Genomic DNA, 17,083 nt, shown 5'->3' with positions numbered 1-17,083 from the left:
TTGTCAATTTTAAAAAAGATTATATATATTTTAAATACTCAAAGGAGGCTGAAGGGTTTATTTCAAGCACATATTTATTAGTGTCCTAAGATCCATACTTCATGCAATGAAGACTATCCTACATATCTTTTAAATAATCACTAATTTGCAAACTTTACTTTTTGCATTGTAAGTTGTGAATGCCAACTTTGTGATATTGTGACAAAATTCCTGAAATAATTAATTAACAAGGCAGAAAAGAAATTGTTAATTTTGATTAATAATTTTAGTGGTTTTAGCTGGTAGCCAGTTGATTTCATTGATCTTGGACTGTGGTGTTTTGAGTGGGAATGACCCACACAAGCTCATATTTTTGAAAGCTCAGTCCCAATTTAATGGAACTGTCTGGAAAGGAGTAGGAAGGATTACCTCACTGGAATGTGTGTGGCTGTGCTGGAAGAGGTGTGGACTTTTTCAGGAGCTTTAGGGTTTCAAAAGTCTGTGCCAGGCCCAGTCTTTCTCTTTCTGTGCCTGCAACTTGTGGATTATATATGTGCTTTCATCTTCTGCTCCAGAGCCACATCTGCTTGACTTCCATTCATGTTACAAGTCATGATGTTTTTGGGACTAACCCCTGAAATTGTAAGCTAGCTCCCAATTAAATGTGCTCTTCCTAAAGTTACCTTGGCCATGGTGTTTAGTCACAGAAATAGAAAGTAGCTAAGATTCATGAAATCTAGAGTAATATTGAACTCAAAATATAATTTTCAGTTGGTAATACTAGTTAAGATAGAAAGTGAATTAGGTACAACACTTTGGATTCACCAAAATAGGATAGATAATAGAGTGTTTTTTTTTTCCAAATTTGCCAAATATTTATGGACTGGACATTGTTAATATAATTCTTGACTGTATACATTGTATACTTATTGTATATAGTTTTTATAATATAGTTGTTATAACCTTTTTTATTATTTTAGACAAAAAGGGGGAAATGTGGTGATATATTCTGTACCCTAATACAATTTGCTTGAAGATCAGAGAACAGAACAAGCCACTAGATTAAACATAGAAGCCAGGCAGTGGTGGCACACATCTTTAATCTCAGAACTTGAGCTCTCACACCTTTGATTCCAGTATTTGGGAAGCACACATGCCATTAATCCCATCACTAGGAAGGACGTGATGGCTGGGTGGAGAAAGGTATATAAGGCATGAGGAGACAAGAACTGAAGCTTTTTCAGGCTGAGAAGTCCTACAGGTAAAAGGTGGCTGTGGCTTGATCCTTTGTCTCCCTGATCTTTCAGCATTTACCCCAATATCTGGCACTGGGAATTATTTTGCTTCTTTTTTCGTTTTGATTTATGCTATTTTTTTATTAAGAGATTGTCTATTCATTCTACTTGTCAACCACAGATTCCCCTGTCCTCTCTCCTCCCACCCTAGTCTTCCCCGACAACCCACCCCCCAAGATTTTGTGTATCATAAGACAAAAAGGCGTATCACATTGAAAGACATGTAATAGATGAGAGTTGCTTACCATGAGGCTCCAGGAAAGCAAACTACAAAGAGGTCAGATCCAAGCTCTCAATAGTCTCTTCAAGAATATGTCTTCAGTCATCTCAAATTTTCTCCCTGCACCCAGCTTCTAATAGTCTACGTTCTCATTGTAATGCTAGCAAGCCTTTAACACCATGGCTTTTGAGGTATATTTTAAATCCTTATTATAGCACATGTAAGTTCTTAGTCAAGAAATCAAGAATCAGACAAAATTTTAAATATAGTGGGTCAACAACTCAAAACTATACATTGAGAAGTAAAGAAGAATATTGGACATCCTTGCAATCCTTAAGGCATGTGTAAGTTGTCGATGTGTGTTTAGGAGTACTAAGAACATATATTAAAATCCAGTTTCCCCAAATGCACTACAGGCTATAGCTATTCATTTCAATTTATTAGAAAATGCACAATGAAAATTATTACTATGTAAATATCATAGTTTTAAATGTCCTTAAATTAACATTAGAGATCTTTCTAGGCATAAGTAATACTAGGTCACCACATTCTGAAGCTCATGTTTGATACTTCACTTGTTAGAACATCATATCTTTTCAGAAAGTGTAAAATTCCAGAAAGAAGAACCTACAGAGGACACTGAAAACCACTTAAATATAAGGGGAGCAGACAGGCATTGACTAGTATGTCCATTTCTCTCTACCACACTTCACTAATTCCTCAAAGTTAATTACAAAACAGTGACTAGACAATGTATGGAGAATGTAGCATGATAATATTCTAGTTCAATTTAGATTTAGTTTGATCCTTTTAATATTTTCAGTGCATTCTAATGAATCCTGATCTAGGCACTAATAAGGAGTTTATAGTTTTAGTCTTAGTAGGGGTCAAATAAACCACTGACTCCCAGGGCTACTCACTGCTGACCTGAATTGTCTAATTCCCTAGCAGTGATGAATCAATACTGATTCTACCATGAAGCCCTGTTTTTTTTTCTTATTTAAGGACATCTTAGTGACCATCATTCTCCTGGGCAAAATCCCTATCTCAAAGAGAATGTTGAAGGTTTCTAGGGCTTTGATTTCCTTTATTGCTGTCACTAGCTTGTTTAAAAATAATAAAAAATAAAACCTTCTGATGACCCCTTTAAATACGATTGAAGTGTGCATTTTCCCCAACTTTAGTCCCTCTTCCATCCATTCATACTTGGCAGCTAGCCCAGTTAATTCGTATAGTACTCATTGTGTGAGTAGCATGACATACTGTAGAAAGACCTAGCCAAGGGCAATTTAGCTATCTCCTGCTTGAATATCTTGATAAAATGCTCCCCCTCTTTTTTTCTCTCCTTTCTCTCTTATTGGAAACCTCACATATGGCTTCCATTATGGGTAGACTTAGGAGAAATAGAAAAAGTGACAAAAATGGCCAGCAGTATAAAAAGACAACCTATTCATTTCTTTGGCTAAGTCAATTCACCAACTGTCAATAACATGCAAATTTCTTAATATCACTTTTCCTCTCTTAACTTACATACTTAGTGATGCCAGAAGAAATTACAGTAAGTATCCCAGACTCTCTTGATAAATATTTAAGTGTAAATAAAAAGACAATAAATTTACTAAAGATTATTTATAGCAAAAACTCTACTATAAAGCATCCATACTGTATAGTATAAAGCATATTTTGTTTGAAATTTATATTTAAGTGAACATTTAAAATTAAACTTAAATTTGCAACAAATGAACTTGCAGTTATGTTTCATTGCATGGAGAAGGGAAAAGACAGGTAACATATATACTCATGCATAGATATCCCTGTATAGTAGTGATGAAATGTGTTCTGTATTTTAGCTATATCTTTTCTGTACTAATTGACTTCTCAGTTCACTCTGACTGACCACAGACACATAATTCTATGACAAAGAAAATATAAAATAACTATTATCCTGTTTAGTATTCAATATGTCCGAAAAGCTGCCTTTCCCTCCTAGATGAATATTTTTAAATTTCTAATTCAGTTAAGTAGAAAATTACCCACATGTTCATCACTTTCTAAAACCTAGTGATTAAATTCACTGCCCTCTGTCATCCTGGGTGTGATTCTAAATGATTCCATTATTATAGCTAAAAAGAAATTGATAAAAACTCTTAGGCATGTCTAAGTCATTCACCTGGAATTTCACAAATTACTCCTGCTTTAAAGATATTTGTACAGAGTGCACTGGCTAAACTACCAAACACTGCTACAGCTGTGTGTGCCAATACATTTAAGGTGTGTCTTTTTGTGTTGAGTTTTACTCAGACTCAAAGACAAGAACATCCAAACACTTTCAGACAAGGTGATCAAAAATTACTGCAGAAAGTTTTAATTAGTACTAATTAAAGAGGAAATTGTAGATTACAAGAATTGTTTACAAGGAGTTATTATAAGCTCTATCAGCCCTCGTCACCCCCATACAATTCCTGGAAAATATGGCTCAATGGAACAACCTAGAATCATTAGATCATAGAGTGAGGGTGCCAAGAAATCTACAGAGAATAAATGATTATCAGCTCTCTCAAACTTAATTTGATGAAGGCTTTTGAGTTTGTCAGCTCTATATAATTGAAGTTAAAAAAAAATTCACTTACAAACCAAACATACAACTTGAAAATGATGGCATACATTTTACTTAGATTCAACTAGATTTCCTGGAGGGAAACCTCTGTAGAAAGATGTATTATAATTGCACACTTTTAACATTTGCTAGTGAAGAAAGAGCTTCATTAGAGGCCTGCATAGGCAGTGGCATGGTTGAGGTGGGATAGAGGGAGAGAAGGAAAAACTTAACACAGATCTTCCTGCCTAGATAGACAGGTGACTCAAAATTGTGGAAGTAAGTGAACATGAAAGCTGGATTACCAGAAGGAAACTTGTTAAGTAAGCCTGTGTGAGCTTGTGACCTCCTCTAGATAGAGCTACATCACAAAAAATGCCCGAGGCGCAGTGGTGTCTATAGCAGAAGGTGCTAAATAGCTGGAGATTTATGGAAAAGTCACCTCAACACCATTTCCTTCTCTAGCTAACCAATGTGCAGCCGTTTCAAGAGCAGGAGAGATTTTCTGTCTTGAATGTGTGTACTGTTTGTTAGGTGGTTGTTGTTCCTTTTCTGGTTTGGATGTCCTCTTTTTATGATTACTCAGTATTTCCTTTTAATTAAAAGAAGAATTGGAGAAACACACAAAGACTTCTCTAATATTCCTGCCCAGGAACCTGCATGAGCTCACCTGAGCATTCACATTATCATTAAAAAAACAATTAAACAAAATAAATATCATTTTCATTGCTCTGAAAGGGGTATTATAATTTTATTTATTTTTTGTTACCTAGGGACTGAAGGTGTTTTGTTTGTTTATATATAAGGATTCCCAAGGTCAGGTCTTTGGATGATATACGGTTTAGGCCAGACACATTTTTTCAACCTTCTCATACAAAACCCAATTATCCCATACTCAAAGCATAAATACAAATTTATGAAAGATCACCTCCTTTCTTCAGATGGATCTTAATCACATTCAATCCTTCTTTATTTGCATTCTTTGTACAGAGTTCTTTAGAAGATAGCATTCCACAGGAATGAATGTTTTGATTATTTCTCATTAACAATATTCCAATAAACTCTTGTTCATCACATTTTAACTACTGATACTGTAATCTCTTTGACACTAGAGTATATTTCAACAGATAATTTCTTTCAGTTATATTTGCAAATTTTAAAATCTTTTTGATGACTCAAAACAAACAGAATATCATACCATTTAAAGGTCAACATACCAAGCAAACTACACTTCATCTATTTCAATGCATCTACCCATAAAAAACAGCAAGTACAACCAACTATCCCTGGCTTGCAGAGCAGGGTGACAATTAAACAAGTTCCAGCACACTATTTACTCAACCAGACCAGCCGCATGCTATGAAGACCGGAAGAGGACTCACCAGAGTTGGGGTCCGAGTTGCCATCTGCTTCGGTCCTCTTGTCCGGAGAGGCCTGGTCGTAGAATTCGTCCTGTGGCTGAACCAGAGGAAGAGGGTGTGAGATCAGGGTTCCACTACCCACCGGCTCGTGGTCTCCCAGACCACTGTCACTGCAGCTTTCCTGGGAACCATCCGGGAGGTGAAAGGTAACACGGCGCTGAGACTACAAAGAAGATCACAGGACATGCAGTTAACACTAGCTTCTCCCCGGCAGAGTGTTCATGCTCTGCAGAACGCAAACTCAAACAGCATAGCGAATGACACAGTATCAAATCAAAGTATGCAAGTCTAGGAACAAAGTAAAGAGCCAGTCTTCATGACATGCCTTTACTAGATAATATCCAACTGGTTAAATTACCAAAATGAATGTCTATCTTTAATAATTTAAGGACATAAATCTACGTAAACTGTTGGGTAAATGTAAGAAAAACAAAGGAGCATAATTATGAGAAAAATTATAGAAAATTCCCAAGAAATATACAGACTCATTTGCTCTATGCCACTGAATAAATAACTCATTAATTCAACTTTTCAAGTCTCTTGATTAGACACTTTGCTTCTGGAATCTTTCAGGGAAGTATCCAGTCAGTGCCGATCCTGCACCATTGCTATTTTACAGGGTGACACTTGAATTTGCCCTTAAAGTTATGGAACATAATAATACATGTAATAATGTAGAATAAAAATAAAATAGTTGACATTTTATTAAAGCTAGTCATGAGCAATTAATGAAAATTTTTAATACAAAATTGATGTACACTGAAAGAAATGATGTTATTCAAAACTTGAAAAAGAGAGGGAGAGATTAATGTCTCATTTTTCTCACTGTCTCAGGATTTACTACTATCCTATTTTTAATATATTTCTGTAGAAATGCATTTAGAAAAATACTTCGGTATCTATTGCACTGTATCAACTCAAGAAATGAGCTAACATTTGCTTACACTTACTTCAGTGATAGTCAGTGTTTTCGTACAACAAAAGTCTATATTCTAGCACAGACAAGAGTTCAATTTTAATGTTCATTGTGTTTTTTGGCTGATGTAACCCATGAGTTATAAAATATGTGCAGCTCTGTGGGGGTGAAAATTTAAGCTGTAGGGAATTACATATGTTAGTAAATGAGTACTATTGTGCTAACGAAATTTCCATTCTTTCACAGCCAAAAGATTCTCCAATATTATACTACACATGACTACTTTTATTGAGATTAAATGGCATTAATAAGATAAAATAAATAAAATTTAAATATATAGTGTATAATATAACCATCCCCTAGCATCTAATATTTGTTTATTCAAGATAAAATTTATGGAGTATATTGCAAGAAACAGGAATGCTTCTAGAAGCAAAACTCAGGAGGCAGGTGCATTGCAACTCTATAAAATGCTTTTATAGACTGACAATAGAACACAGCCTATTTTCTATGAGTCACTGGTTCAAATCCAGGTAAAAGTCATCTTGGAGAAGAGCTGATACCGCTTTATTGCTGTTCAATGGCCTGTGTGAAATGAGTTGATAGTTCAGTACATTTTTAATGAACTGACACCAACATCCCATAAACTATAATCATAAAAAGTACTAATTGTGTCTGATGTAGCACATTTCCCCTTTATACACTACTCCTGGGTGAGCATCATTCCTCTTCCAAAGGTTCTGGTATACGCCTAGGTGAGTGCTTATAAAAGCAAGCCAGACACAGATAGAAACATCTGACATGCATCCTAACGTCTAAAACAAAGGTTATGCTACTGTTTTTATTGTTGTGTTTCCTCTCACTTGAAATTTAGCTGTCAAAGAAAGATTGCTCATCATTTCATATTTCAATATGTTCTAAATCTACTATGATCTTTTCATGCTGAAGTGAATACTAAGGGCATTGAGCCCACAGACCATTAGACATTTCACAATAGTGTTTAAGGTGATTGCTGAAGAGAAAAGACCACTGATGTCAACTCTGATTCTCTCTTACTTATTTGTAAACTGATTAAAAGGGGAGCAAAGCACAAGACAAACTAAAGGAACAAATCGCTCTGTTGTCTAATAACCTCCAAATGTTTCCTGCACATTAGGGAGTCTGTATTTCATAGATGATAAAGTTATATATGTGACATTTGAAAGAAAATCATTGTTGCTCTAATTATACCATTTTCCCCAATGAAATATTCCTCAAAATATGTTTCCAACACTTATCTCTTATTTTAACAGTTCCCACAATATGGATGTTTGTATATTTATTGATTGAGCATCTATTAAATGTTGGAAATATAATTATGCAGAATAACAAATAAAATATTTTCTTCTAAAACTATTACATTGGGCTTGATAGACTCGATATTTTACACATTATACTGATATTTGTTGCACGAATCCTCATTGGTCTTATAATAAATGGAGCCAGATATGGGGGTAAAAGCTGAAAGATCAGAAGAAACAAGACACAGGCACTTCTCACCTTGCCAGCTCCTCAGCCAAAAGGGGAAGATGTTGTCACCACAAACTCTCAGACTGAATGACCTTGAGTTCTCAGCCGCAAAGGCTGAGTTCCTGTCTCCTCCCAACTTATATGCCTTTCTCTGCCCAGCCATATCACTTCCTGTCTCAACCTTCCTAGTGCTGGGATTAATGGCCTGTGTGCTTCCTAAATACTGGGAGTAAAGGCATGAGATCCCAAGTCCTGGAATTAAAGGTGTGTGTCTGGCCTCTATGTTTAATCTAGTGGCTAGCTCTGTCCTCTGGTCTTCAAGCAAATTTTATGATTTAGAGTACAAACAAAATATCACCACAGATATTTTTAATTTTTTTTATTTTTGACATTTTAATTATCATGTTTATAAACTGCAGAAAGAATAAGAAAAATGCAAATTTATTTTTCTATTTTCAATGAAATATTGTCAATTAGAATGATAATATAATTAATATTTCTTAACTAATTCAAGCCAAAAGTGTTTAAAACTTATAGGTAGAATTATGCAATATTTTTCAGTCTATGGAGGGGTAGGATATAGATGCACATCCACTAAGAATTGGTAAGTAGATACAATGGGTTGAAGAAAAATGATCAAACATATCCATTGTTAATCTGCTGCCAGGATTATCATTGTAAGAATGAACTATCAAGACAGATGCAAGGAGAGGATCTGAATACATTTCAATACAAGGAAAAGCAGAATAATGGAGTGTTGTGAAAAGAAGCTATATTTGTTTTTACAGATGCAGCAGTAAGTGTTGACCTTGCTGAAGTAGAACAGGTGACCATGGAATCCCTAACTCCGAGTTAGACCTTATGTTCTGGCTCAGTTAGAAGGACTTTATCTCTGATGAGAAAATATTGCCTGTCCAATAGGAGCATTGTAAGATCAGAATTAATCAAACAAAAAACTTTCCTGATACATAATACAAGTTGTATATACACACCTTTAATCCCAGCACTTTAGATCTCATGTCTTTCTTTGGGAAGGACGTAGGGCTTTAATCCCAGGAAGTGATGGTAAGAGGCACGAAGGCATATAAGGCATAAGAATCAGTAACTAGAGGCTTTTGAGCAGTTCAACTAAGACCCTTTTGGGTGAGGACTCAGAGGCTTTCAGTCTGAGGAAACAGGATCAGCTGAGGAATTGGCAAGGTGAGGTTGACTGTGGTTTGTCCTGTCTCTCTGGTCTTTCAGAGTTTAACCCAATATCTGGCTCCGGGTTTTTGTTTTTGCTTTAATTAATAAAACCACTTAGAAATTCATGTTACAACATTTGTTTCCATACATAAATTTATATCTATTGTGAATCCATGGGAACAATGATAAATATGGGACAGAAGAGTAACACAGAGTGTTAAAGTAGGCTAATGTTGTTACAAGTCTCAAAAAATTCTTTACATGTCATTGAACCACTTTTGAAGCTAGGAGTTAGGAAGATGGTAAGAATATCCAAGAACTGTCAATAATATCAGAACTGGCTAGTTTTTTGAGGAATGTAGACACTTGACATATTGTGAACTTCTAATAAAAATTTACTGAGTTCGTTTATGGGAACTTGACTTGATTCAGGCAATCTAAATGGGACGGACCATCGGGGCATTCCTTAGTCCAGCAGCACACTTTCCCATGGTTCACTGCATCGTGCTGGCCACTGGGAGAGATAGCAATGAGAAGGGTGGTCACACCACCCTGATGTCACTATTACTTTTCTTCCTTCAACATTCAGATGTTTCAGTATTTGATAAAACGGAAAATACAGTTTGTATTTGATGACAGTGTATAATGACTTCAGCAATCAAGGATAATTGTTGATAATTCAGCAAATTAAAAATAACATGTTGATAACTAAATCTACCTAGCTTAAAGAGAGAGAAAATAAGGATGTATATGATTGCTGGTCACCTAAAGTCATAGTGATAGAGAAAATGAGGTAGTTATCTACATTGTATTTGCTGTTCTTTTAATCAATTTGTTAGATGGACTGTTTCATTTAAAGATAAAACTGTCACTTTTGATTTCTAACTTACTCTACAATTAGGTGTTTTACTTTTATACTTTTAAGATGCTTGTGAGATACTCTCACTAACTTAAAGGTCATCTATTTAATATGTAAATGCATTACTGTAAAATGAGTTACTGAAAGGAAGCATGCGTATTTAATGGTCTTTGTAACATGTTTTGGATACCTTTTAATATTTTTACTGATAGAAGCCCTAATGTAAATAGACTATAGCCACATTTTTACTATATTTTAAATTTTATTTCCATTTGATTTTAGTCTAATGAGAGAAATTTAGGTAATATTTCTCCTCAAAGAAATATTTTATATATTAGAGAAACCCAAGAAATTGCATTCCTTGAATTCCTTGGGTGTGTAGGCCTGATGTTTGAATTTAAATATTTGAAACAAATACAAAACAAAAAAAAATATTTCTTTTACATAGTTTTCCCATGTGGAATGCTATAGAAAAAGTTTTAAACTGACTTCACCTCTGGATTGGGGAACATGCTCCCTCAGGATCAAGGCAAAGAAAAAGGATTAAACATGTCTCATTGTGGGTTATGCTGTTTCTTACATTCTTTGGTTCTTGCTATCTGAAATGCCCTTAACCTATTTCTCACAGTTAAATGCTGCCCAGTAGGAATGTAGTATTTTATCAGAGCATTCAAAATATAAAACGACTGCATTAAACCAGAGCAGCTGTTCCTGAATCTACAAGTAGAATTTTTGCATCCATAAATTATATGTACAGAAATGTGGAAAAACAGCTCAGCAAGAGTCCTTTCCAATTTCATTTTCTAGTATAAACAAACCCATGTGACAAAGTATGCTACCCTCATCATATTTACAAAATCAGCATACAAGATAATTACACCAATTTAATTAGAAATTATACTAAATTAGGACTGTTATTAAAGTAAACGTATATAAGTCACTAGCAGAAGTGTGGAGTTAAGGACTGGGGAGAGATTCTTTTTTAGGGTAATCATAGATTTCTAAAATACATATGTCTAACCTGTCAATACTGAAAACAGAATTGGAGTCTGATTGCAGGCTAGTATTTGAGAACTTCCTGCAAGCTAGAACACAAACCTCCCAGGTAAGATGTCCCCAATGATGTCACAGTATCCTTACTATTACGAGGGTAAACCACAGGTTTCTGGCTGGATTTCAGGCCTGCTCCAGAGAAGAAGGCCTCGTACTGTAGAAGCCCATAGCTATTTGCTAACTAAATGAATCTGATGTCAAAGTACCTTTTTAGTATTTTTGTTTATACCTACACATGAGTGCTGCCCTATGCCTTGGTTCTTGGTCAGAGAAGCTTCTTTTTGCACTGGACAGTGGTTATTGCAGAGTCGCATTAATCACAACTGGTCAAGGTGCTGAAAATAAGTGACTGTTGAGTGTTCACTGACAAATGGGATAATTATATCTTACACCTGTCGGAATGGCTAAGATCAAAAACACCGATGACAGTTAATGTTGGAGATGATGTGGAGTAAGGGGAACACTCCTCCACTGCTAGTGGGAGTGCAAAATTGTACAGCCGCTTTGGAAATCAGTATGGAGGTTTCTCAAAAAAAAAGGGGGAATCAATTTCCCTCAAGACCAAGCAGCACCAATATTGGGCATATACCCAAAGGATGTTCAATCTTACCACAAGGACACTTGTTCAGCTATGTTGGTAGCAGCATTATTCATAATAAACAGAAACTGGAAACAACCTAGATGCCCCTCAATGGAAGGATGTATAAAGAAAATGTGGGACATTTACAAAATGGAGTGTAACTCAGAGGTAAAAAATAAGGACATCATGCAATTTATAGGTAAATGGATAAAACTAGAAACAACTCATCTTGAGTGAGGTAACTCAGATCCAGAAAGACAAATACAGTGTGTACTCACTCATAAGTGGCTATTAGATGTAAATCAAAGGATAATTAGGCTGTAACTCACAGCCCCAGAGAAACTAGGTAACTAGGAGGACCCAAAGAAGGACAAGCACAGATCGCCCTAGGACGGGGAAATACATAGGATCTCTAGGGTAAACTGGGAGCAGGGGGAGGGGGAGGAATAGGAGATGAGCACAGGAGGGAATGGGATGGTTGAGTTGGGGAAGGGACAGAGAGGGAGAGCAATGAAAGAGATATATTGATAGAGGGAGCAATCTATATATTGATAGATTATGAAGTTTGTGAGAAACCTAGTACTAGGGAAATTCCCAGGAATCCATAAGGATGATCCCAGGTAAGAATCCTAGCAATAGTGGAGAGGGTATCTTAACTGACCTTCTCCTGTAATCAGATTTGTGACTACCCTAACCGTCATCATAGACCCTTCATCCAGTAACTGATGGAAACAGATGCAGAGATGACAGCCAAGCACTGGAATGAATTCCTAGAGTCTAGTCGAAGAGAGGGAGGAGGGATTGGTTATATGAACAAGGGGTGGGGCTCAAGATCAAGATGGGAAAAACCACAGAGACAGCTGACCCAAACTAGTGGGAGCTCATGGACTCTGGACTGACAGCTCGGGAGCTTGCATGGGACTGAGCTAGACCCTCTGAATGTGGGTGACAGTTGTATGGCTTGGTCTGTTTGTGAGCTACCTGGCAGTGGGACTAGGATTTATCTCTGGTGAATGAACTAACGTTTTAGAGCCCATTCCCTATGGTGGGATACCTTGTTCAGCCTTGATGAAGTGGTAAGGGGCATAGTCTTGCCTCAACTTGATACGTTAGCCTGTGTTGATTACCCAAGGGAGGCCTTACACTCTATGAGGAGGGGATGGAGGTGGGATGGGTGTAGGTGGTGGGGGGAGTGGGCAAGAAGAGAGAGGGTGAACAGGGGTTGGTATGTGAAAGGAAAGAAATTTTTTAATTAAAAAATTATAAAAAAAAGAAAAAAGGAGAATTCATCGCAACTAACTTCTGCAGAATAAACCAGCGACCATAAGAATTTTGGTAGAATTTACCTTGTTAATAATTGTCATTAGAAAAACAAAATTGGTAATAACTTCATAGTAGAGCACATTTCTGAGTACAAAATAATTTTACAACATAGCTCCAAAGTATATTTTAAGTCATGTCAAACCATGGAAGCAACATACAGGAATTTAAACAAATACATGTAAATATACACATATATGCACACAGTTTTATTCTTTTTGTATGTTCAAAATAGTCTCAAGATCATAATTACCTACTAAGAATGAAAACTACAAATTCAAGATATGTGAAGACATACCATATTATAGAAAGAAACATAAACAGAGAGATTGAAGATACAATCCTTGTTCAAAGCCTCCAAGAAATACCATTAGCTCTCATTAATGTTGTCCAGTAGGTGTCACAAATGATTATTTACATATTAAATGTGGGATCCAGTAAAATGTGTTATCCAGTTGAAAATCTTTTTCTCACATATTTTAATTCAATTTTATTAAGTCTTTCGTATTTTTGTAATAGAAACAGCTTCAAGGCTCTTTTAGAATCACTGAAGATGTAGAAGTTTCTTTGTACTATATCTACCTACTGTGATGTTTATCTGTCACTGTTAGACTTTGAGTGGCCAGTAATCCTAAGCTAATGCCCATGTTCTCTTTGGAAAAAAAAAAGGAAAATTACAATGTGAAAGCATTGCCACAGCATACCTGATAGCCAGCGTATGGCTAAAGAAAATAACTACTGATTTAGTTGAATAACTAATGATTTAGGGTAGTATCAAAGAGAAGAATCAATGAGCTTAATCCTGCTCATTACACTAGTGTGTATGGAGGTATTAATTCTCATAGAAATAAAAGATAGTCAGGCACAGTGCAGAAAATGTAAGTAAGATTCAAATATAAAAACATGCACAGATAGAATCATGAGAGTGACACTATCTAGTAAATATTGAATTGCCTTTTCCAGGCACTCCTAAAGGGTTCTACTAAAAGTTCATAGCATTGAACAGGCAGAAAAAATGAAGCAGATACTGGAGTGATTTCATTGTACATGAAGACCACACCAAAAGAATTCATTTGCTCTTTTAATTATTAGAATGTCACGTTATTAAAAAATTGATAGATGAATAATGGTAGATTAATGATGATAGGATAGATAAATTTAGATAAGTAATTAGATGATAGGTAGGCTGGGAGAGAGATAGAGAATTATAGACAGTTAATGAATAAACACTACCTGCTACATGCTAGCATTAATAAGAGACTACTATACACTTCATATAATCTTTATAATAATACTATGCAAAAATAATGTCTCTGGAAAGGCAAGCATTTCTGACATTTTGAAATTTTTGATGATATCAATGACAATATTGCTTAAATCTGAAGAATTTTATGAACATGTAATTTTCATGTCATATTTATCTATTTTAATTTAAGTCAAGAATATAACATTTTCTCAAAATAGATATGGTGCATACTTTTGTGACTGTAAATAAATATATGCTACACTACAAAAGTTATACTCAAACACCAATAAAGAAAGACATACTACACGCCTTGTTGTGTATAGGACCATATTTTCTCATTCTTAGAGTGTAGAAGTTTAAAAATGTATCTGACTTAATTAATAAGACATTTATTTTATTATTGGTGAAATAAAGTCTAAAACCCACTATTGAGTAGGAGAACATTTAAATTAATCTAGGTGCATTCTGATGCTACAGGTTACATTAACATTGTTTTTGAGCAGAAACATTTAGGGTTGCATGAGACATAGTTGGCTCTATCTCCACTTGCAAGCAGTCTTTTTTCCTTCACTTTCTACTTTTATTTAAGACAGTCTTCAATAGGGTAGTCAAAACAAAAGAAAATAACAGTTAATACTTAGGAAATTGTATTTTATAGAGCTTAGACTGTATCTTATTCAATCAATACTCCAAAACTGTGAAAGTCTTCACTTAAATTTAAGAGAACACTGATTTTATACCATCCTTCTAAGTTCTGAGCACTTAATATCAGTTTAATCATAATCTCCCTCATCAAAAAAAATCAAAAGTTTCTGAAATTTTTGATGTTGTGATGTTATGAGAATGTGCATAATGTTATTTGCATCATCTTCAGGTTTTCATATTTTCCTCTTAAACAATTTATTATATTTTGTCATTTAAGTTTTGGTATGGGTGTTGTGTTGTGTGTGTTATTTTTACATGTTAGTGTAGCTGTGTGAACATAGGCATTTGCATATATGTGTGCACACATGGGAAGACCCAAGGCAGAACTCATTTTTCCTCCATCAGCATCATATTCCACATTTTTTTTGCAGAGTCTTTCACTGCAATAGAAGTTCATTGTTGTCGAAATGGTGCCTGATGTATAATTTTCAGGATTCCACAACTTCCCATCCTATTTCTGGAGTTACACAGAACCACCACATGCATATTACTGGCTTTTGATTTGGTTTCTGGGACTCTGAACTGATATCCATGTGCTTGTTCAGTAGGTACCTAGTTTTATTTTCTGAAATAGTTAAAATAGATGTTGTTGTTTTGACCATTTATGGAGCATAGGTTATAATAATAATACTGGGCATTAAAATTATATTTGGGATTATTATTAAAGTGATGTTCCCAAATACTTTAAAAACAGACAGCATTAAGTGTAGTTATGAACAAAGGAGAATTTGAAGGGTAGTCCTCTTCTGAATTCATAGCTTTTCATGCTTAAATCAACCTCAATTTTTTCTCAGTTTATGTAGAGGAATGTTCTTTTTGGATCATAAATTTAGGAGTAATACTGAAGGTTGAATAGGATAACATGATTGGTTACAGACTTAACAAGAGGATTAGAATTATAGAAATTTGAGAAAACCTTTACAAGAAATTCTCAGAATATATATTGAATAATAACTTTCAGATATAGAAACATTATATAAATATTTCAGAAAGTGTTATTAAATACTAGAAAGTGCAATATAAAACATAGATGTCTTATAAGCTGGAGAAACTATGTTTTAAGTTGTGTGTGTTCTGTAAAATGTATAGTATCACCAACAATGCTAGAATCAGAGTCCTTATAATGATCAGAAGAAAACAGAGACACTGAGCTAGTTGAAATAAACATGAGTAAGATTTTGTATCTCTTTCCTCTTGGGTTCAATAGCCTTTGTTCTGAACAGTCTGAGTAGCTGGACTTTATTTCAAATAATAATAAAAAAAATCTCACTCTTATTGCACACAGTCCCTGTGACTTTGAGCCTGATACTCGAAATAAAAATCACTCCTACATCTCAGTGATAATCACTTCTTGCCCTGTGGCTTTTTAATCTTCCCTTTGAAAGCATTACTGAGTCGCCAATCTCAGTTATTTGTGGACTGGGGATAATTTGTTTCCCTGAACATAAATACAGGATTCAAACATGTGTTGAGATCTTCTGCATGTAAAACTTCCTTTAAATTGTAGTTGAGCCTGTAAAATAATGAGCAATACTCAGGAAAATGAATGAAGTTCCTATTATCTACAACTTGTCCTCATAACCAAGTAACTGTAGCTCTCAGTCCTCATCAAAGAAGACTCATTGCATGGCATATGAACACCATTCCATAAAGGACAACTGGGCACAGTGCAGAGATCAACAGAGACTGGGAAGCCTGGCTCCTGCAGATGTATCTGCAGTACTACTTATGCACTTAAGGCTCAAGGAACCTCATGAATGAGAGGACTGAAAGAGTGGCTGCCTAAACAAGACCCAAACAAGGGTCATGTCAATAAACATACAAATGGGAAAAGGGAAAAATACCACATGTGTACTTCCACTATACAAAAAAAAAAAAAAAAAAAAAAAAATAGACAGCTAACAACTACTTAAAGGGAGAAGGAATATCTCTCAGGGGTAACTCTGCAACTTGGTTTTGACATGCAAAGTGGTAAGCCTTGAAACTGTATAATGCACATAAAGTAAAACTGTACATTCAATAAAAATAGAATCAGCAGGTTGTAGTTATATATTTGTGCATATATATATATATATATATATATATATATATATGATAGATAATGATTATAAAAAGAGGTCAACAATGTGAAAGTGGACATGGGAGGGCTTGAGAAGAAAAAAAAAGGGAAGGAAGAAGTTATATAATTTTATTTTAATT

The 17,083-nt window shown here is 35.1% G+C and overlaps 1 protein-coding gene across 4 annotated transcripts in view; it reads right to left on the bottom strand.

The window, feature by feature from the left end:
• Pcdh9 (protocadherin 9) overlaps positions 1-17,083 on the bottom strand; it is a 913,030-nt gene that overhangs the window by 324,107 nt on the left and 571,840 nt on the right. For 2 of the 4 annotated variants that reach the window (XM_052732609.1, XM_052732611.1), the window contains one exon: positions 5,473-5,674. In XM_052732609.1, coding sequence (XP_052588569.1) covers positions 5,473-5,674 — 202 coding nt within the window. The remainder of the gene's footprint in view (positions 1-5,472; positions 5,675-17,083) is intronic. The other 2 variants (XM_052732612.1, XM_052732613.1) reach the window with 1 other exon arrangement.

Source organism: Peromyscus californicus, unplaced genomic scaffold (assembly GCF_007827085.1).
Source record: "Peromyscus californicus insignis strain IS unplaced genomic scaffold, ASM782708v3 Scaffold_12__1_contigs__length_115047231, whole genome shotgun sequence".
Taxonomy (NCBI): Eukaryota; Metazoa; Chordata; class Mammalia; order Rodentia; family Cricetidae; genus Peromyscus; species Peromyscus californicus.
The sequence above is the reverse complement of the archived record's forward strand: the minus strand, read 5'-3'. Positions and strand labels throughout refer to the sequence as shown.